Source organism: Annulohypoxylon maeteangense, assembly GCF_022496945.1.
Source record: "Annulohypoxylon maeteangense strain CBS 123835 unplaced genomic scaffold GGS22scaffold_1, whole genome shotgun sequence".
Classification (NCBI taxonomy): domain Eukaryota; kingdom Fungi; phylum Ascomycota; class Sordariomycetes; order Xylariales; family Hypoxylaceae; genus Annulohypoxylon; species Annulohypoxylon maeteangense.
Window position 1 is genome coordinate 4,027,422 of NW_025953248.1, and position 22,523 is coordinate 4,049,944.

At 47.1% G+C, this 22,523-nt stretch overlaps 3 protein-coding genes across 3 annotated transcripts; 2 read left to right on the top strand and 1 right to left on the bottom strand.

Annotated features, from left to right (window-relative positions):
* The first annotated feature begins 352 nt into the window (after positions 1–352).
* GGS22DRAFT_151546 (uncharacterized protein) lies at positions 353–2,241 on the top strand. The gene is made up of 2 exons (XM_047959508.1): positions 353–1,333; positions 1,381–2,241. The coding sequence occupies exons 1-2, from the start codon at positions 473–475 to the stop codon at positions 2,173–2,175; spliced, it is 1,656 nt and encodes a 551-aa protein (XP_047824506.1). The 5' UTR covers positions 353–472; the 3' UTR covers positions 2,176–2,241.
* A 331-nt stretch (positions 2,242–2,572) lies between these two features.
* On the top strand, positions 2,573–5,636 carry GGS22DRAFT_151547 (FYVE-domain-containing protein). The gene is made up of 5 exons (XM_047959509.1): positions 2,573–2,753; positions 2,884–3,811; positions 3,884–4,289; positions 4,338–5,373; positions 5,439–5,636. Exons 2-4 carry the CDS (start codon positions 3,039–3,041, stop codon positions 4,995–4,997), a joined length of 1,839 nt encoding a protein of 612 aa, XP_047824507.1. The 5' UTR covers positions 2,573–2,753; positions 2,884–3,038; the 3' UTR covers positions 4,998–5,373; positions 5,439–5,636.
* Positions 5,637–10,329: 4,693 nt separating this feature from the next.
* Positions 10,330–11,487, bottom strand: GGS22DRAFT_16800 (uncharacterized protein). Its single transcript, XM_047962070.1, has 2 exons — positions 10,912–11,487; positions 10,330–10,858 (listed from the first exon to the last, which is right to left on the bottom strand). The coding sequence occupies exons 1-2, from the start codon at positions 11,187–11,189 to the stop codon at positions 10,693–10,695; spliced, it is 444 nt and encodes a 147-aa protein (XP_047824508.1). The 5' UTR covers positions 11,190–11,487; the 3' UTR covers positions 10,330–10,692.
* Between the last annotated feature and the right edge of the window lie 11,036 nt (positions 11,488–22,523).

Below are 22,523 nucleotides of genomic sequence, written 5' to 3' on the forward strand. Positions count from 1 at the left end.
ATTCAACTTTAACGTCACAGCGCGCAGTAAAAGTTGCGTTGCTCAGGCTCAGATAGTCCAGGGGTTGAAGAAGTTGCAAGGTTAATCTCGGTGTTTCGTATCCATACATTGTTTTATACGGTATAGAGTCTTCATTATAAGTATAGTGGATCTTCTCATCTCGCATACATGAGTAAGTGTGTAATATACTGAGTGTTATTCTCTTAAAGATACGCTTTCTTGGGTGACAGAAATCACTTTATACGCTATGTACCTATCATAGTTACCCGTTATTGCAACATATTGAAATATACGTACAGCGCTTCGCTATGTACAGTTCCAACCCCCTAACCTTATGTCTTGTGGCGGAGCTAGCCCTCTCATTTCTTCGCATCTTCAACATTAATGGCGCGTTGAACGAACATATTGAATGGCTCATTATATATACAAATGTTGCTAGTGTTAACGCGCACAATGTTGCTTTGCTGCAGCAATGCAGAACCATCATCAAGATGCGCTTTTTGATAATAATAAATATTATTTTCCACCCGATACTATAGTCGCCCAAAAGCAGCCACTCGCCGACCGGGACGATGCGGGATTACACGACGCTCATAAATACGCAGATGTTACTCCAGGAGGATTGCGCAACGGCGCATCATCGCAAGGGACGCGGGCCGTCCATTCTATAGGATTACAGCAGCTTGCGTCGCCACAACTTCGAATTCAATCACAGCCACCACAATATGAAGGACCCGAGCCAAACGCAAGCCAAACTTATGGACAATCGTCCCAGACTCTCCCATTATCGCAAATTTCTAGCTATTACAACGGTAACAATCCGACATACGATCCTCAACCGATCCCATCGAATACCAAAGACCAGCAACTTGGGTCTCATGCGCCTACCAACCCCTGCTCATCCTGGGTCAGTAAAGATATTAAAGTTAAGCGCTGGATAATATGGGCTATCAGCGGCGCTTTGATATTAATCATTGGCGTGGGGGCTATTATAGGCGGTATCATAGGAGCTCGAGCAGAAAAAGCAAAGCATGCTCCCGTGGGCAACCCCAGCAATATACCAACTGTTTCGAACACAACTTCCTCTAATACGCCGCAGACGACATCCACTCCAAGTGTTAGGCTAGGTTCTAGGCTGGCAGTCACTGGATATCGGAACGCGACGGACTACAGCATCCGTCTATTCTACCAAGACGAGGACAATCAATTACAATTCATCGATAAGGAGGGTGCAAGCGTTAATTGGTCCAAGCCAACAGTGTTAAACTTGCCATACGAACCTATTGAAAACGGCACTATTACTGCTGGTTCGGATGTATTGGATGATGATGTGGTAAGTTTCTTGTCTCTGTACTTCCCTGGACACTGCTAATTGAGTAGCCGAAAATAGTATTCTTCTATGAGGATAAGGACGGCATTATTCGTGGCCAGAACTTTAACTTCGAATTTGAGAACGGATCAATTCCGGTGAATGGGGAGCCTGGAAGCATCAACACGTATCCGCTCCAGATAGCTGGAAATAGCCGTATATCGAGTTATTTCCCATACTTGGTTTCGCAAGATGCCGACAATTCGATACGTTGGTCTACGATGATTGGACAGAATGGTAGTGATGATTCTGCTCCTTGGTGGGTGAACAGTACGGGTTGGAATGGGAACGTCAAGGCATCTAAAGCCGGTGGCGTCGTCGCTCTTCCCATCGCCCAAAACTATACGAATGCTGGCGGCATTGTATACCGAAGTAACGAAGGCATGCTGTCAGTCAAGATCCATGACGAATCCGCGGAAAGTAATGCAGGAGTATCTTGGAAAAAGGGGGCTTTATCAAAAGAAATACCCGCCAATTCTCCTATCGGCGCATTTGCCGTTGGCCGACCTTATGACAGCGACAATCAGATCAACACATACATACTGTATATCGACAACAATGGACTTATACAGATGGTGTGGCAGGACGACGATAATTGGCAGGGTCCCGAGACATTTGACGTGCTAGGTTCCGCTAGGAATGGAACAGATATTGCTTGTCTGACTCCCGGGTCCGACGAGGCCGTAAGCGCGGGGATATCTAAGTATCAAGACATGAACAGATGTTTCTACCAAACTAGTTTCGGAATTAAGGAAGTTTGGTTCGACGGTGCTAACTGGCATGATGAAGGTATTGTGGTAGTATAACATGATAAGAAACTCTAGGCATCGTCCATCTCATGAATAAAAAGAAATATGATTCTATAATGCAAACATTAGTGATTCATGGCTTAGGGTTGTTTGCAGGTTGCTTGCAGGCGTCTCGTGCAATGTCCACAGGTGCATATTCTCCACTATGGCACCATGAAGGATCTTAGCTATTACTTTGTAGAGGATAAGGTTCTTCAACTCTTCTGCCCCACTGCGGCTAATCCCCACCTTGAACCCCCAAGCACGCGCATTAGCAGCTGATTACCTAGGTAGTACAAAGTTACATACATGATCAGTAAGGTTTTGAGACCGAGTTAAGCGATAAGATAAGAAAAGCATATGGAAATTGGAAATTGTCCAGGTGATTGGGCGATTGTGTAACTCCTCCGTACCTCCAAGCCTCTCTATCTCTCCCCACCGAAACTTAGGGGAGTCGCGTGTTATCGAATCAACCTTCCGACCGTTCTATCGAGAAACTGTCATCTACTTTCTTAATTTCTTTTGTTAGATAGCTGCGTATAGTCGAAGATTCTGTCTTCCCTATTTTTCGAACTTTATAGGCATTTTGTCAATTTGTAAGTCTATGGAATGGAAGTCCGCGTGTGGGACGGCTATGACACCAGATCAGCCCCTCAATCTTCCCTTCGACATCACGGCATCGATACAAGATCGTCATTAGACCATTACTAACTTTCCTCCTACTAGATTTTCCAATAATTCTTATTCGCCCGCGATCGTTCCATCCTATAACCTTGTCCAACTACCGAGGAATATTTTCCAGAGAAGCCGGTGTCTTTTATGCTTCCATGATCTCCTTATTAGCGCCTCTTCAAGTGGCTTAAGCCAGTCCAAATCCCAGGATGTCGACGGCCGACAATGTGACCGATGCTCCCGGTCCGTCCGGAGAGCAAATTCATGCAATCCGCGACGCCGAGTCGGAAAGTTCATATGCTAGGAGTACTGATTCTTCTACACCGGGATGCGACTCCTACTACGATTGCCCGACGCATAGATTTCCGAGGAATGCTGTGATAGACGTCAGCCCCAACACATCTGATGCTGGCAGAAGCGACCAGTCTCTTCCATCTGAAGATTCGTCATCGCAGGTTAACGGCATAGCGGAGGATTCAGCTAGCGTGGAACATCCAGATGTCGAATTAAGTGGAGAAGCTATAACAACGCCTGGGCAGGTTCCAGCTTTGGATACGGAATTATCGAGCATCAGTGGCTCATCTGAGGAGCAGGCAAATTCAGAGCCAACACCAGTGCCAGCGCGGGGCATGAGGGGGACTTCTGCAGCACAAGAGGCCGGTATCACTCTGAGGGAAGCTCTACATCAAACAGTCGAGTCACTCGCCGAACTATCTATCTCGAATGAAGACACATCACATTCTACGCCAGATGGAAGAGCCGAGCTCCCAGATGATGCAAGTCGAAATAATATAGCTTCAACCTCCAACCCACCCGAGAATCAGCGACCTACCTCAAGATTGAACCCGATAGCACCACCGTTCTCTCCAAGGAGGTCTCCGCAAGAAGTTTCCCTTCCACGGTGGCAGCCGGATAGTGAAGTGACGTACTGTCCAATATGCCGTACACAGTTCAGCTTTTTTGTTAGGAAGCACCATTGCCGGTAGGTTTTTGGCATCTATATATCATTAAGTGAAGTAAGTAAGCTATTGACAAAAGCTAATGGCCGATATAGAAAATGCGGAAGAGTTGTATGTAATTCATGCTCGCCACATAAGATTACGATACCGCATCAGTATATTGTGCGGCCACCTGGAGAACGGAACTTTCATCGGTATTCCTTTCTCGGAGAAGAAGGTAGCATTGCCGATTTCAGTGCTTTAGGAGGCGGCGAACAGGTCCGGCTTTGTAACCCCTGTGTTCCGGACCCGAATACAACACCGCCGCAAACTCAGCACTCGACGGGACAATTCTCCCCGAGATCACCACTTCCTCATCACCGGTCTCAAAGCAGTTCTAGTGGTAATTATAATTATAATGGTAATCACAACAGCGACAACAATGTGAATCGTTACCCACAATATATGATACCGCCCAACATGTCCCCGGACACCTATTCCAGGAGTCGAAGTGTCACCATGGTTGGTAACCTTCCTCTACGTATCAAACATGTACTAATACCGTTGTAGCACTCTGGCCCGGGTCCCTCAAGAGCTACGAGTAGTAATTACTACCCTCCTCAGAGCCGGATCATAAGCGGAACTTCACCAACATACTACCCACATCCATACTCTACATATCGTCACTCTTCTTTCCTAGGTCATCGTTTCCCCGGTGCTTCTCTGGCTGATCTAGCCGATATGGCTGGCCTTGGGGGTCCATCATCTTCCTCCTCGGCGGCGACGATGAATCGCCCATTGCCACCTCCGCCCCAGATTCCCGAGGAGGACGAGTGTCCCATATGTCACCGAGAGCTGCCTTCAAGAGAGTTATCCAACTTTGAGGCTCGTCGAGAATCGCACATCGAGTCATGTATCGTAGCCCATAGCGCATACAGCCCAGGATCAAGGTCGGGGTCAGGGCCGGGATCAGTCGGATCCAGCATGCCGGGCAGCCATGGGGTGCCGCCTCTGACTGCTCGAAGAACTGGTATGTTCCCGTATCTAGCGACTGAGAAGGACTGCGTCGACTCTGCGGAATGTACTATCTGTCTCGAGGAATTCGAGGTTGGCGTTCCTATGGCACGCTTGGAGTGCCTGTGTCGTTTCCATCGGTCTTGCATCACTGCATGGTTCGTCGATCATCCAGGGCGCTGCCCGGTTCATCAACATGACAGTTTCGGTTATTAACAAATGATGACCACACTATCATACTCTCATTATACACTTCTGCGGCCAGTAGTCGTAGTCAAGTTTATTCGGACCTATCGCGTTGTATTTATACCAATCCATCGCTCTGGAAGTCCAAGTATAGGTATAGTTCAGGAGGACGGCGTCCTAACATATACTTCGCGGTCTTTACACTCTGCATATTCCCACCACGGTTCAGCGTTAGGTCTTTCTCCCCTTAGACGTGGCCTCGAGTCAACGTCATCACACAGTCTGGAGTCCGGCGTATGGCTCTATCATTTTAGCGTTTGGATAGATACTCTAGATAATATACCACTGCTGTTCAAATTACGGATGGACGTCTTACCCCCTAACCATTTCTCGGTGACACAAATCGGTAAGCCAAGGCTATTTTTCACGTGGGATCTCTAGGTATATACATACCCCTGATACCGCATGCAGCTAGATGCTACCTACTGTACAGTATGAACCAAGTTTCCCGACGTCATACCGGCTTGTTTCAACTGCCTACAATTCTTCTATGCTCGTCGGCTCTTATTAGTCTAGTTCGTCGAAGTACACACATATTCACACATAGTAGTAAGCTTCCGGTAACCCATGAGCTGCGCGAACAGGGGTTGGGGTCCTTTAGTGTATGTAATCTCATCAAACCTTGGACCTCACCGACTTCGAAATGTCCCTCGCTGTCACGACAGCACTGCATGATGATAATACCGTCTCCACTCTGCCATCGCTTTAGTCTGGTTCTGGGTGCCCAAGATTATCATCGCATAGTTAGCACTGCTTCTTTAGGTACCTAAGTGGTGTTATTTGTACATGTATGTTGAAAGGTAGGTAGGTTATGGAGAGGGTCGCCCCCACTCGCTCGTGGCGCGCCTCAGCGGCTAGGCCCTGAGAGGGCGTAGCGCGGTCCCGATTCTTGTTTTCGGCGTCCCGGGATGACGCACGTAGCAGGCGCTAAGGCGCTAGGGAAACTTGACAAGACCCTTATTATTATGGTGGTGGTGGTTTTTTTTTCATTCGGTTTTTATTATGTACCGTGACCGTTTCGATATATGTACATACGTACATACATAACCCCCCCTCCCCGCCGCGAGTCCTTCGGAAGGCTTAGCCTAAGGGGACGGACTTGCTACTAGGTCCTGTCTGCCCGCCCTAGGTATCAATGCGTTAGCGTGGACTGTATATGCTATGTATTAATGGGCTGCTGGCTGGGTAGGTATGATGGGTAATGGGTATGGGTATGGGTTTTTGGGTATGGTGGAATGGAGGACCCTGATTTCGAGAAGCGGGATTTCGCTCGCTTATCCTGAGGTGGCCTGTTAGGACCCTTCGTCAGACCCTTAATGCTCCATAAGGGGTGGAACGTAGCGGTGCTGAGGAGGGGGAGCTCTGCTCCAGCTCCCCGAGCCTTGTTTGTTTGTGTATGTATCGGCTAGTAGGTATGTAGATATGAGGTATGAGGTTTGAGGTATGGAAATGCGCGAGTACATGTGCGAAAATCGCCGGCTTTGATGTTGCCATGGACAGCGCCCCTTCGACGCATTAGATTCGGTTCCTGGGCCGCGGAACATGCCGACGGAGGAATATCTCCTGAAGGTCATTACCTACACGGGTAGGATGTGATTCAGGGTTGATTCAAGGTTTCGAGGTAAACTTGGGTCGATGAAGGTTCGTTTGCGAACGGACGTGATGCTTCGTCTGGGGATTCATCGAGGCGTCGTCATTGGACGCTACTGCGATAGTAGTGTGTTCCCGGTTCCTTCGACCTCTCCCTAGGGCGACCCGAACGAAAAAAAACTTCCAAATCTCCGGCGACTAGCTAATTCTCCCCAGATCTATTTCATCAGGGGGTATCCTGGGAGATAAACCTAAGTTCCTTGAATCTCTCCAGACGAAAGCAAGAATTGAGATCCGTTAAAGCCTACCCTAGGCAGATACTGTATAATAACTCTGCTGGTAAAGGAGCTTGTTCGCCGAACACGAGTTATGGCAGGTAATATAGACCCCTTGGAACGACGCCAATTCGATCTCTGGAATATTCTAACCATCCCACCGGGGAATTCAACAAAGGGTCGGCGATGGGGGAACAGACGGTGAGCTAGTATTTCGGCCGATGCTAGACATGACGACGGCCCTTCTAGTCTAGCGTTTTCTAGCTAAACGATCAGCCAACTTCCAACTACTATACTTCTCGACATCATATCTCATGATCAATTCGCCTTGAGGCTTCATAGGTCACATGTCGTCGGCCTTAATAAAGAGTATCGCCACAACAAGATTCATCAGGGTGTACGCAAGAGGTGGACGGTGATGATACTTAGAGCCGCTAAGTACCCGAGGTTTCAATATCCCTTTTACCCGCGGATGCGATACAATAACTTGGGTGTGTCTCTGAAGGCGTGTATTATGCAGCTCAGGGGTGTACCTATCGAACGTGCTTAGGACCAGCTATTTCTTGGCAGGAAAATGGGAGAAAATGATAGCTTCTGAAATAGTTATTTCCGTTCCTCAAGGTTTGCCTGTCATCATATCGATCTTGGACTTCTAGCGCTGGCGGATTTGTCGCATCGGAGAAGAAAACGAAAGAGGCAGGTTATGGGTATGGGGCTTATTAATAACCATATATCGAATCTATATACGCATCCATTCTACCGTTGTATATGGAAATATACGTTTTATCCTTACCCGAGCTCGCGAGGCGACCTATCGTTATGTCTTCGTTTCGCTGTTTGATAGAATAATGCAGGAAGGTGAGCATCTGACCTTCGTCTTCCTATGTCCCCTTCGTGGCACCCTATAGGGAATGCTTCCCGAATTTCCATGCATGAGGCTCATATACATAGCAACCTACTTCTGTACCGAAAAGTATGCCATTTGAGGAATCCAAGGTTACCTAGACACGCGTTGGTTTGCCTACTTCATGTAGGTATTGTAGGCAGATATGTGCGTATCCGCGCATGTAAGTATGTCTTGCCGTATGTCTCGCGCGCGCCGTATCTTTTGTCGATAGGCAATAGGCAATAAGAAATAGGCAGTAGGCATCATTTTCCAGTACCACGAATTCGGGGTATCAGGATCCAGCCGCATCTAGCCGAGAAGATGGCAGCCAGCCGCTCAGCTCTTTGTAGATCTAGGAAAGATGTACAGAGGATCCTCTTCCAGGGATGTAACCAATGGATCTGACCTGTGTACGTATCTGTCTAGGTAGATATGTCGATAGTTACCACGGTGGGTTTGACGTACGATAGTCGAAGGGGTGAGTGGCTTAGTCAAGCGCCGTAGCGTGGGAAAGGCGAATAAGAATAGGAGAAAATGATTCACATGTTACATTGGACTATTGCTTACAGTAGTAGACCGTTACATATCATGCTGGCGCAATGGCGAATAGCGGCACCCGGTATGTCTGACTTTGATACGGCAGGTACAGTATCTAGTAAGTCAGTAGGTAGGTATGTATGTATGTATGTAGGCAGAGAACGGACTGGGGAAGATGAGACGAGAGCGGTGAAAGAAGATACCATTTCATATTCTCCATCCCGTCCATCCATCCATCCAGCCATCCCACGTACTGTCGCGTGCCGCGGGAAAAATAGCTCGCAAGGGTTAATGCCCACGGCCAACACTCCCCAATCAGGGGACCGGTGAGGCTTCTTGCTGAAATGTGAGATCTTATAACAGATAACCATAACTGCCTAGCCTATAGAGTATAGTGGATGGGAAGGGAGAGGGAGAGGGGTAATGCGTACGGTCGCTCATCGAGAACTACTTGCCCATGTTATATACATACTGTACAGTATGCACCGTAAGAGATAGGCAAGTAAAAGTGTATATACCCCCCATGCTTCGACCCCCGCGGGTGGATGCCTGTAAGAGAGCAGGGTAACAGGGTCCGCTATTCGCGACAACAACTGGCGAGACACGATGACTAATATAGTCACATCTATCGTCCATGAGAAGGTTTATGGGATTTCTCAAAAGTGATAGAAATGCGAGGATTTTGGGCTGGATATTTAATATGCGAATGTCACTGTTCAGGTGAATCCTCGTCATCTTGGGTCGTGGGGGTGAGATATTTCTATGGCCTATAAACGAGAGAAATATACAAAAAAGAAGTGCGTAGGGACGGCAGCCGTCAGGGGTTTCTGACCAAACATCCTCCAAGTGTGGTTACACGCGATATTACTTTTTTTTGCTGCTCAATTCGGGCGCCAGTTGGGCTTATGGGATTTTTGATTAGCATGGGATTTATCTTATGGTCCTGATCTTTTCCATCATCCATGGATTTCAACCTGACCATCCCTCAAAGACCCCTCGTCAAGACGCCTTAGAGTGAAATAGTGCGTAGTCACCCGTCTCGTCGAAAGAAAAAGAGATCCATCATATTTCAAGTTCGCCGGTCATCCTGCCATCCTGGCTTCCGATCCACGGCCGGCAGATGAATCCCGGATTCATTCGAAGGATATGTGGATCCCCGTCGTGGCCCCTATTTTGACAGACCGGTTCCTCCACCACTACCATCCGACGAGTTTGTTTACACTGCATATGAATTGCCTAGACGGTACACTCACCTTCCCGCCCATCATATTTGTTTCTTCAATCTTTGGGACCACAGCATCTGCAATGTCGAGGCACCCAACCCGACACTCATGCCGTAAAACTGTGAATCCCCCGTCACACAAGCGTCAGTGTCGACGTGTTCTTCTCAATTCGCATATCTACCTTGTAGCGTAGCGTAACTCCTAGAAACAATTTCACCTGCGTAGTATCGCCATGAGGGAGGATGGGTGACGGTGGATATCGATCTATTGCTCGGGTCGAGTGATTCGCTCCTATCGTTGGGAGGGTAACCGTTGGCATCTTACCCAACGTTACAGTTGAGATAACCTATAGCCATCCTCGGTGGTGGTTGTAGACACGACACAACCGATAACGAGATTGCGAGTCATCCTATAATAGGGCAGTATGTTGTCAGCTTCTTAATACCGCGACTTGAACATTGGACGACCGGGCAAAGTAGGCTGAGATCCGAAACAATCGAGGGTCCACTATCTGCCAGATCACAAGACGCAATTCGTCGCCAAGAGGAGGAAAGCCAGCAGTAGTCGAACGAACGGGTAGTTCCCATTCGCGAATCATTTTTGAACCAATTGTTATGCTTTAATGACGAGCAACGCCTACGTACATGTTGCCGACGAGGTCAATCGCCCCTGATCGACTTGCCGAAATCAAATATTCGTTATTGCAAACGCCGTTTGTGATGCCAAATTCCGATCAACCCACCCCGTGAGCCAATGGTAATCCTGATGCTGATGTAAGTCATGAAACGGCAGTGGTATAAACTTCTTTTTCAACACCGGATCCCCTGTCTTGGTATAGAATCACAGTACAACTCATCGCCCTCGCGCAGCACTGTTGATGATAACACATTCAGAATCGAATCCTCTCAAAGCTAGTTAGCCTAGGCGTGAGACTAGGGCGAACCAGGTAAGTCGAATAAGCGACAAAAGGCTACCGAGTGAACTTTTTGTCGACGATGTGTAATGTAGATTCGTCGAGTTCATTTTCTTCGGTGCCGTAGGCGATGTAAAATCGCAGAATCGGTATGGGTATCATAGGCGCCATTGTCGTAACATGGCGGCTATAGGGTTGTCCAGCTTTATTCCTCCCCACTGCTACTATTCCCAGCGACTGCTTATTTCCTACCCCTGTTGGTAGCGGTTATCTTGCTTGTGCTCATCAGATCACCGATGTATTTCTGTAAAAATTTGTTGTGGCTATCCAGCTTGTCGTGTTCCTCCCTAACAGCCTCTATTCGGTTAAATATCATGAGGAGTGAATCTTGTAATGCTCTCGCATGTCTAGAAATGTTAGCGTAAATAATAATTCGGCGACGCAAGACGGGTTATCTCACTTATGAAGCTCTTCTCGTGCCTCGCGTCCCATAACCTCAATGTCCTCGCTAGTTCTTCGCGGGCTCATCGCTCTAACATCATCTGGCTCGAGTTCCGGCTCCAGCGGTCCGACTTGATTAGAATCTCGAGGGACTATAAGAGTACCGCTGCTCTTTCTATTAGGCAAGCGTGGTCGGATCGGGACGGGGTTGTGGATCTCCTGGCTCCCCACGGAAGAGGATGACGAGTCTGATCGCTCAGGGGGATTAGGCTTGGTGTCGGTGGGTTCACTACTCATGGTGAAAGGCGACTTTATTTACTGGTCCAGACCGTGGAAATTGTATATCGAAATGAAGTTATTGAGTTGGTAAAAGCGAAAGACTTCCAAGCCGTTGCAGTTATAGTATTAGAATGAATTAAAGGATGGCAATATGCCGTCGACGTTTACGCCCGTATCCTCCCGTCGCCCTATCCTCGAAGAGATCGCCACCATTCAGTGAAGAAGATGCGCCGTGGTCGAGGAACGGGCAGAATAGGTTGCGGTTGCGAATGCGTATGCGTGACAAGCCGGAAGCGTAAAGTGTAGGTAACGAGAGAAGGACGCAGGAGGCTGGCTGACTGCTGGCTGGCTGGTTGGCTTGGCTAGTTCCTGCAAGAAGGATACATCGGCTCTTTTTCTACGATGATTGTTTTGTCTTTCGTAGGAGGGTGTGGGTTGTATAAGTCGGTCAAGCTACAGTGGCAGAAAGAAGGATAGATGGGGTGGGCTTTGGGTAATAAGGGAGGAAAGAAGCAGAAGAAGCAGAAAGAGGTCTAACGGGACCCGGTCTTGCGAATCGGGGATGAGCGGGGGGAACCAATTCGACGTAGTTTGAAGTGATCGTCAGTCAAAACCTCAGGACTTTTTAGAACGGGGGGTGCAACAGGTGTTTTGGGGGGTGACTAGGTGACTGGGTGTACTGGAGCGATGGGCGATGGCAGGATGGTTGCGTGGTTGGGTTTTTGCGCTGGCCGAGTTATGGGGTCGTTGTCGATCGGTACAAAAATGTTCAAAGGACGGCAGGACGACGTTTTTGTTTGGCCTCTGATGTGACAGAGATTACGGCGCAGGGGGGGAACATGACCGAGTGACATAGTCACAGTATAAATAATACCGTATAATATTTCGGTACGTTCCAAACCTTCCTACCTAGCAGGCACCTTCGCTTGTTTGCTAATCTATCTACCTAGTACCTAGCGGTAGGTACTGTATGTACCTGCGCTGTCCTGGCTTGTTCAGTGTCTACCACCTAGAAGTATCTACGTACTTATGTATTTAAGTACCTAAGTATATCCGTACCTTGACGACCTAGAGGACCCCTGTCCTCACAATTTCCATGTATGGATGTACCTACCTGACCCGTTCAAATGCTAGTGGACACCTCTTAGCTCCGTCGATGAGGGAAGGCTTTTCTTCTCTTTTCTCTTTCCCGTTGAGGTCATTTGGGTCACCGTAACTGCCAGAGCTGCCTAGGAACGCATGAAAAACATTCAATGATAGCCGCGGAAAAGGGAAACCACTAGAAACTATCACCAGGGGAAAATTGCCTAACTTCAATCATAACGAGTAATAGTTAAAGCATGCATGTAAGTTGACTACGAGGTAGGTACTGGTCAAGTACATGTGTACTCGTCTATTTAATTACATCCACGGTGTACGGAATATGCATGATCCATTTCACCTTTCACAAGCCAAAGCCGATATGTGTGGTGATGCTGAATAGATACAAGTATCCAGACATCTACATACTGCGTACATACTGCGTACATACATAGACGGGCAGATGGGTACTTTATTACCTTTTATCAAATAATCGTTCCCGAAGTACTGGGGATACATATCGCACACATTATTAGTAGTCTCTTTGGTCTCTTTGGTAGGCAATTCTCAATTGCCACGTTTAGACCCATGACACTACTGCGTTCAAAGGTCAATGCTAACTAATCTGCTAATTCAACAATTCAGCCAAAATCTCACAATTTGAATAGCTGGTCTTATTCTATCTATGTATATACGTGGCTGCGTGGTTCCTTACTGCTTCACGGACCTGAGACACGACGGTAGTAGTAAGGGAAAAAAGAACGTCTCAGAAAAGATATTAGAGTTCTATTATCTCTTACCAATATTCCGAAAAAAGACCACCAACGTCCACTGCGTCCATATTATTCTCGCGCGGAGGAACCACTGAAGAGCATCCACATACGATATCCCAGTCGCGCAGATCGTTCGTTGACTTGTGTGACTCCAACAGGTCGCTCGTGATTGGGGGATTTGATAAGGAGTGGTCCCTTGTATGGGGAATGGACAGGCGTGGTAACGAGGAATGGGATTTCTGATGGATTCCTCTCGGGCTTGGCCTATCCTGGCTGGCCAATGGCCGTTCTCGGGCTCATCGACCACAGAGAGCGGTTGATGGAGCACGGCAATCTTAGACCGTTTCTAAGGGGCTCTGTGATGGGCAACTGATCTTAAAAAGCCTGCTTCACGACGACGTTTTCAGTAAGTGATAAGCAAAAGGCTCCGTTCAACGGCCCATTATGATGCCTAGAAGATTCTCATAATCTGGCGGTCGGAGTGACACCCGAACTACCTAGGTAGACTTGTTTGAGGCTACGCTGCGAACTATCGCATACCTCAGCGTTGTCAGATCGCCATATAATATGTAGTGCCGCCGGACCAAAGACCAAGAGGCCAACTATGATAAAGATGTCTCTGGTCGCGCGTTAAAAGGAGACATTAATATATTAAATGGAAAAGGGGACGCGATTCAGAAGGGGAGCGCGACATATGACTGGCCCTGTTGACTCCCTTGGCGCAGATTAAAGTTGTTCTTCCGCCCTGCAAGGCGCCAATTTCAGAGGATGGGAGAGGGACCCCTAAAACGTCTTTTGGGATTTTGGCGGGATGCAAGTTAGGCAAAATGCCAGTTGCCCTCTTTCAAATCCCCATGACATGGCAAAGAATACCACTAGTGATGGTGTCATCACTAGACTATTCATGGAAGCGGGAAGCCTTGCTGCCTCATATTCTTAAATTTACCCTTCCTAACTTCCTGCACTTGTCAATTGTTACCATTCGACGTTCCTTTGAATATTGATTCGAAAGCATGACACCTGAAGTATCAAGGTATCTTGATAGGACCCCTAGAAGGAAAAGAATATTCGAGATGATACAGAGATGGCGTAATCGGTATGTTCTCGGGTCTTTTTTCGAGCGGTTCAACGACCCAGCGCTAGAGAAGACCCTTGGGAATATGACGATTTTAAGGGACGGAGCCGACAAGGCAGATATGGTCCATGGATGATGAACGGATGGAATATCTGGGGCATTTTGAGCTGAAGCAGAGCTGGGCTGTCTATTGCACAGTCTGATGGGTACAGTATGAATTTTTCGCGGCATGTAGCTATCGGTGAATACTTAGGTACTTTAATAGTGTGATGTTTCTAAACCGGAAGCGGGGCCTATCTTACCCCCTGGCGTGTATCGATACTCTCTGGTGATGTCATATTAAAGAAATGTGTGGTACATATGTACATCTTAGTGCTTCGACGCTTCAACACTTTAACGCTTCGACGGCACCAATGCGAAAGAAGCAGGCGCTTCTGAGTTCTTGTATCCCTTCCATGCCTGTGAACTAAAGTTACTAGGTAGTTTCTGTGCTTACATACAAAGTTATTTTAGTAAATTAAATTTACAACATAGGACAGCGTTAGTATTCTTGCTACTAGTCGTAGGACAGCCCGCTAGGATGGGTGCAGAGGCAATCGAAGGGGAAGGCGTCGATCAAAATGTTAAGATGTATCCCTTTATCATCAATATGCTCACAACCCTTGTGTTATTAGTTTATCAAGTAGTTCTATCAGTTAGTGAGACACTTTTTTTTTCTTTCAATGTTCTCTTCTACATGCCTTGCCCGCCATCAAATCATTGCCTTCATTGGAAGGTGTATTAGCCAATCCTCATTTTGAGCCTTGCAATCAACGGTAATTCTGTTAAGAAGCACCGACTGCCCCGTCTTTTTGTTCTCGAGCTTTTCGGATTTCTTCAATGCATTGACATATTTTCCCCTGGACCTTTTTCACGTTTGGTTTTGTCGGAAGCCACGAGGCACGGAGGCACCTAACGTGGCTACTTACCAATTTCATCGTGCAGAATCGTGGTGACGACATGTGTCCCCGAACCAAGTTAGAAGAAAACAAAAGAGCATAATAATAGCCTTCGCCGGAACTTACATGAAATACACTTGTCAATATTTCAATTCGATGTATTTCAATGGACGAGACCATTCAGAAATTCCATTCACCCCCGCGTTTATTAAGACACTATGTGGTGTGTCAGCCGCTGCGCCAACCCGAGTACAATGATACATCTGAGACCCTTTAATCTCAGCCCCCGAAAGCTTTTCTCCAAATTCCCCATAGAACCCATAAGACCCTTTTAAAGGCTTCGTCATTTCTCGATTCCCCTTTCGCGATCTCCTGCTGGTTGCCGCTGCCTGTGCGTATGTTGTGGAACAATAATGACATCACAACCGAATCCGTCCAACATGTACATGCGTACTCCTTGAACGAACATGGAAATATTCAATGTTGTCTCTTATTTGCCCTTGTTAAACGTTTCAATATGATTTCTACAAGACTCTTAAGACTCCTTCAAAAATCCGTGTGAGATATTATATTACGTATACCTGCATCTATCGACCAAATTACCGTCATTGCAAAGGTATACTAAACCGACATTATAACAACAGTTCAGCCATTCAGGTAATTGAATCTACATGTATATGCAGCGTAAGGTATGGTATATACGTACCCACTATAAGGTATTGTACAAATAAACATACATGTACCTAGTAATTATACCCGATAAGGTGTTCTACCACCTAATTGCACTTGAATAACGCTACCTGATTAGTGCCCGCCTCTGGAAAGTCTAAACATTCTTAGGTCCGAATCTGCAAGCCTCACCTTGTTCTCTCCCCTATACCATCACTGCATCAATATCTGACAGCCCAGCTATCAGCTCATTCACCAGTTATATAATGTGGCTCTTGTGTCATCCGTCACCACGTAATACAGCACGGCTATGAGGAACCTCACCCAGCTTTTTACTCACTAGGTATATGGAGTTGATAGGGTAGATGGCTGCTTGGTTGCTCCATCCACGACACTTAACAGACTCGGCATCTCCGCTCCCTCTGTCCCGTCAATGCTATCCCAAGCTGAATCACGGAGCCCCGAATATCTCGTCAAAACAAGGAAAGGGGGAGAGAAAAAGAGGAGGCAGTTCACCGACAGGAAGCTGCCTGGAAGTGCCGATCCCATGACATCCGCGACGCTCGTCCAACGTGTCCGGCCAATCAGCTATCATGGAGGCGGACATCTCTCCTCCAGGCCTAGTACCCAGCGATCGGCGCCTGCTGGGGCCAAGTCTCGTTGTTCGGAGCATTCTCGCCTCTAGTCCTCTAGTTTTTTACGCACCCCCAAAAAATTCCATATCACGAGGGCCTCTTCCTGCCGGCGTCATGACACGTGCGACATTGGCCGTTGCCTCTCATCTGCGTGCATAGTACGCCCATGGAAAGCGGGGAGCCTTGACTTGTTGTAAGGCACAATGGCACACTCCACCGACTAGCTTATCAGATGGCGACCCAGTCAAGATATGCTCGAAGTCGTTAAAGGCCGCTGGGGACCTAGTTGGCCATCAATGACGCTATAGACGTATCGTTGGCTGGATATGTATTACCCGGACATAGGATCCCGTTACGAGGTTATCAGGCGCTATGGGATGATCTCCGGCTTGACAACATCCAGGTCAGTGTAATTGGTAAATGTATTGGCGTCAGGAACCAACGCCACCCGGATTTAACCCATACGCCTATGGATGAGTGGTAAAAGTCCTCGTGTTGAGCAGCCTATGCTGATCACTAGTAATCGGTATTCACAACATGCTTAGCCTTGGGTCCTTCTAGCTCTTTTCGAAAAGTGGAAATTCATCAGAGCCTCGTTCTGATTTCAGTTTCCTTGCGCCTATCTAGCTAAGATAGTCGACCTGCCACAAATTCATAAACTAAAATCTGCATGATGCTGTAGGAATATTCTCTCACTATACCGTATCATCAGATTACGAGAGACCAGACAGACTGGCAGACAATAGTTTCTCGTGGATCTCTTCCACTTAGGAATCGACAGCGTCGCGATCAGCAGGCGACAGTCGCCCTGATCAGCAATGCAAGTCCGTGAACTCGAGAATGGCAAAGCTCAGGATTGACTGCGCTCTAGCATGTAAGTATATACGCCAGCCTGCCTAATAGATTGTGCATAGGTTGTATTGCGGAATACCTAACATAGTAAGTTGGGCTTAAAGCAAAACTCCACCGCCGCCCCTTGTCCGGCACCCTCCTTCACGTGCTAATGCGTGAGGGCGTCACATATTCACATATGGTGACTTTAAAGTGGTGTGAGCTTCAAGGAATCGAGGATGTTTCAACTTAGTATACATATGTCCTGTATTACACATGCATACTCACGCATTAAGCAAAGCTATTTTTGAACTTCATCCCTATGAAAGTGGATACAGGACCCGACGGATGCTGTCTTCGAAGTCGTGAAACTTGAATTCGACCAATAGAATGGTAGGGAGTTGGACTATAACGATATCCGGGTACACAGTATACCATCCTCGGAATGGGATTGGTGTTGGCCTCTTCTCCAGTTCCAAGGACATAGATTTATGCCTCGCCCACCGTGCTTTATCTACTGTCTTCCCTAGCCGAGCTTGGCGTCTACCTAGGACCTAGGTTAACACAAAGTCAGAATTACCAGAACTGCTTCACTCTGAAAGTTCCCTCAGAGCTCGTCAAAGCCGCCGACTAGACGCATTAGATACCTACACATGACGCCACCTGGAATACGCCATGACTCCGCCTACGCTCTAACATAGCTGAGCCTGGGTATTTTGCCATCGGACTCTAACCCCGGTCGATTTTACAAACTTACTTCATCAAATATCACTCTTGGTGGCTTTACCCCAATGCAACGACGCAGTTACACCAATCTGCAAGGCAACTTCTACCGAAACTCACGATAGCTTCAGTTCTGGAGGGGTCACCAATTAGGAAGAAATGTGTCTTGGAAAGTCGCGCGTGTGTGTGGAGAAAATCCCACCAGCAAAGAGGACTTAGAGGCCGTCACCGCGCAGATCAACTAGACGCAGCAACCAGCATGAGGGGAGCTGGCACTATTTGGGAGATACTTGCGGGAGAGCACAAGTCATTTTTTCGAAGGGGGATTCCCTAACAGCCGGACTTTTCTCAGATATCTAAGACAATCTGAGCTCTGAGAGGTTCTAGAGCGTACTCTGTCATGTGCGGTTACAGCTCTGGTTCGGGAGATCCGGGTCTTGACGCAAGGACCTCAGAGCGAGTGATCTTCAACGAAGTTTAATATGGCAAACAGGATCGATTTCGGCCGAGAATAATATGCCGGTTATGGAGGTCGTTGACACTAAACCCACCGAGGAGATATTAGAAATTTGCCTAGAGCACGGTGACGATAACTACACATCTCCATCAGCTTTCTCGAGACAGACTTCCTAGGCAACCCTTGGAGCCAATGCGATCGTTTCGCAAAACACCTACCACTTTCACCTGAAATCCCGGTCCATCCCGCCGATGAAGACACTCTGGGGACTAGAATGGAGAGGCCGGAAGACGACGATACCCCCACTAATAGCTTCGAATTTCAACGCCAATTGCAATGCCGCATTTTTTGTTCAATGCGCAATTCGTCCAAGACCTGAACAAATAACCGGTCAAGTACGCCGGTCAGAAATTATCCGTGGCAACCCGTCGCTGAATTCATCAATCCCCCCCAAGAGATGAATCTTTTGGGAGAATCACAAGGTCGATCTAGTTTTGATAGACCCTTTGTCCCCGTAATCGAAACACGTATTGACCTTCACCCCCTTTTAAACCCTGGTCACACGATAGGCATCGTCATTTATCGTCATTGGATTCACTCCCGGAAATTTCCGCAGGATGGCGATTGCTGACTTATCATTTTGCTGTTATCATTCGCAACCTTGAACCATTAAGTAGGAAGGTAATCCGAGCAGACCGAGGAGAACTCGTATGTATCTATGTTCAAAATATGCCAAGATACAGTGTGGCACGCACGATGTTCACGCGGCTCTCGGTTTAACAGTTCCGGCTACCAGCGCCTTGATGCGGGAAACCCGAATCCCTCGAAGGCAAGCCATGAAGATCGATCTTGAGGATAATAGAGCATTGACGAAAGGGATCCCCTCAACTGAACGAGGGTCTGAGCGTCGTACGTTTCAATCTGCCGCCTCAAGGCAAATGGGAAGTAACTGCGGTATCCGACGTCGTATCCATATCATTGGGCGAAAGTTGTCGATTGTTAAGAGACAAGCGCTTCGGACCCGCAGGATATTTCGGAACAGATGCGAAGCTTTTTTTTTCTTTGCCCTTTCACAGGCTTTCAGTTCCGTAGTCGGCCGGTGGTATACGACTGGTCTCCAGTACCACCACAACGTAGATTTAAATTACTATGCATAACCGGACCTTTTCACCGGGTGCGAAGCGACGTGTGGTCCCAAGAGGCCGAGTTGTCGAAAAACGCCATCTTGGCCGGCAGATTGTTAGGGATGTCTTATACGCGCATTACAACACAAGCGAATTGTGGCGTCTGCAGAGGGAAGACACGAAAGGGACGTCGTCGCAGATTCAATTGAGTAATTTGAACAGTAATATATTTATGTTAGACAACATGAACCATGAATACTAGGTATGTAAGTCGATATGCGAACACACGACAGCTGACCTCGCCGCGCTCACATCTCCCGACTGCCGAACCGCCAAAATCGAATATAAATAGCCTTTGCCGCGACGCAGGTGTGAGTGGGATGGAGCTCGGGTCAACATTACGATGCATCGCAGCGAGCGTCACGAGAGATCCGTCTCCCTACAGCGTACATACATACGTACATCGATACCTAGTACGTACCCCTTATCCCTACGACCACGCCGCCGTGCCGGTAGTGCAGCCCCGTTACATCGGGAACCGCAGCTGTGTAAAAGCAAAAACATAGAAAAAAAAGCCTCGCGAGATTGCCAGCCGATCACTGTTGAGCAATAACAGCTATCATAGGTAGCTGCTAGGCTAGAGTCGTATGCAGCGACCTTTGCTTTGCCGACTGCGTCCTTCCCGTTCGGCAGATTGTCAAGTGACAGTTGCCGGCAACCCGGTATGCACGTAAGTAGGTCGGTATAAACTCACGTTACCTACCTTACCTACCTGTCTGCCTGCGCTTCTCTTTCCTCCCTCGAGCTTTCCAGCTTGACTCAGCTGGCTGATCGCCTGCCTTTCGTCCTAACTTGGGCGTCTCGGTTACGCGGGATCGTCGCTCTTCAGCTCTTCCGCGGGTATATGTGCTTTGCGTTACCTCAGTTAGGCGACGTGGGCGTTTTTTTTAATCTGCCTGAGATGCGCGCGGTAGTGATCGTCGGTTGAGCTGGGCGAGGGGATAAATGAGTAGAATGTTCGGGGAGGTTGTTGGCGGGTTGGGGAGGTAGGCTGCTGGAGTCCTAGAATCCTACGGCGCGTTAAAGAGTTGGGGGTGGTTTTCGCAGCGGTCTGATGAATGGGATGTCTGCTGAAGAAATGAGGAAATGTTTTTTTTTCTTATGAAGGGTCGGGCGAGGAACTTGTTACGCAGGATTTGATTACTCAAGAGACCTCGTTTCTTTCCAGTTGTCTTCGATGACAAATTTAATGACGTTGATGGCTTTTACAATCATGCAGATTTCACTGCCGAAGAGTTACACTCAGAATAAATAGTAATTAACTAGATACTTATAGTTATAGATAGGTAACCTAGCAAGGTAACAACGATGAATAACGCATGTAAAACTTGGTGATACTTCCCATACTGGAGACAGAAGGTGTCTCCTTTATCTACCAACTACTTAATGTGAACCCCTAACCCTTCTAGAATATAAAAATATAATGTCCTTCCAGAACATCACCTAATCGTTGGATATGAAAAGGCGTTTGAATATATTTAGAGTGGGTTTCTTCTTTATCTATGCTGAAGAACTTTTGCTAACAATGCATGTTCGCATCAATGGTCTCACACATACACATTCGTACATGATTACCGAGCAGCCTAGGTACCTACCTTCCCACCAAGATACACAGATATGTTGAAAATTAACTAGGAATATTAGGAATATTAGGAATTGTGGGTTTCCTGGCGTTCGTTCGATGAAACAGGGGCTGTAATATTTAGTGCTGCGAGGAGACAGTGAGTTGGAGGGAAGTTTGAAGACATGCTTAAGCGAATGCACCTTGGACCTAGGAATACTGAGCCAACAAAGGGACACGTTCACAAAGATTCCATAGATACCTGACTATCTTCTATTCAGTAGAAAAATACATCCCTTAATTCCTAATGGATCTTCTCCCCAATACCAAAACACTCTTCCCAAGATCTCCATCTCAACGTAAAAAAAAGCCCGTAATCTAAGACATCACCCTTGAGATCCCGTCTTCCCTTGGCAATGGCCATTGTTACGCCTAGAACAATGTAGAATAGATGCCGGCCAATTGGATGGCCAGTTGTCATTTTCGAGCCGTCCACACTACTTATTGGTTGCTCATCCTGCTCCGAATGATCAGCTGTCTCCAAGCCTCTTTGTAGAGGTCTCCCCTCTGCTCGAATAGAAGATCTGCCGGCTGCAATGTATTGTCCCCTTTAAGCAATTGTGGCGTATATGTTCAATGTAGTAGTATCATCGTTGAGCTTCTCACAGATCTAGAATGCGCCAAGCTACACATGAGGCCTGTCGAAGTCGCTACTGATAACCGTAAGAGGTAGTCATAGGCGTCTCTGTGGAAGTATAGTTTTCTTTGGTGCTCTAGATTGGATTAGACGTTAGAGACGGAATACTCGAGGATTTATACGTAACAATTGAGAATCACATGAATGAAGTACGATGTTCACTTGGAATTTCTAGGAGTTGTTTACGTGTGTTTTAGAAGCACACTCGTAAGTATTTTTGATTTTTGTAACTTGGTATTTTAGTCAACTTCTAACCTCAACGATCTCTGTTAAGTATACTTGGCGCACATATGATGCTTACTCTGTATAGAAGCCTTTGAAGTTATAAGTTTAGGATGCTAAAATAGAAACTCCTGTGACAACGTACAACTCACAAAATGGCCTCTTTTAACCGAGTAAAACTAGGCCATTAAGGCATAATAAATAGCATAATATTGGTATACAAAGGTGAAATCTAGAATTTAGGTGTCTGCTTTTTAAGGGGGTGCTATTGATGTTATAAAGGAAAGATTTAACCTCAACTGTTCTTGTTACAACTACTATGCACATATAAGAGTGCTAGAATAGCGGGGGTTATGTAATCATACCACCCCCCGATCTACCACTGCCTAATAAATAAGGCTTCAGATTAGCTTTGGCCAATAGATACCTAGGTACCTAGGTAGGTAGGTTATTAGTGCTCTAAAAGCCTAATATGCGATTAATAAGCGTGTTTTGCAGAACCCCATC

Bases quoted from the DNA above. Each gene is read 5' to 3' on its own strand.
- GGS22DRAFT_151546 (XM_047959508.1), top strand. From the start codon at position 473: ATGCAGAACCATCATCAAGATGCGCTTTTTGATAATAATAAATATTAT. The intron at 1,334-1,380 runs GTAAGTTTCTTG...CTAATTGAGTAG, and splicing joins ATGTATTGGATGATGATGTG to CCGAAAATAGTATTCTTCTA.
- GGS22DRAFT_151547 (XM_047959509.1), top strand. From the start codon at position 3,039: ATGTCGACGGCCGACAATGTGACCGATGCTCCCGGTCCGTCCGGAGAG. The intron at 3,812-3,883 runs GTAGGTTTTTGG...TGGCCGATATAG, and splicing joins GTTAGGAAGCACCATTGCCG to AAAATGCGGAAGAGTTGTAT. The intron at 4,290-4,337 runs GTTGGTAACCTT...ATACCGTTGTAG, and splicing joins GGAGTCGAAGTGTCACCATG to CACTCTGGCCCGGGTCCCTC.
- GGS22DRAFT_16800 (XM_047962070.1), bottom strand. From the start codon at position 11,189: ATGAGTAGTGAACCCACCGACACCAAGCCTAATCCCCCTGAGCGATCA. The intron at 10,859-10,911 runs GTGAGATAACCC...TAACATTTCTAG, and splicing joins GCACGAGAAGAGCTTCATAA to ACATGCGAGAGCATTACAAG.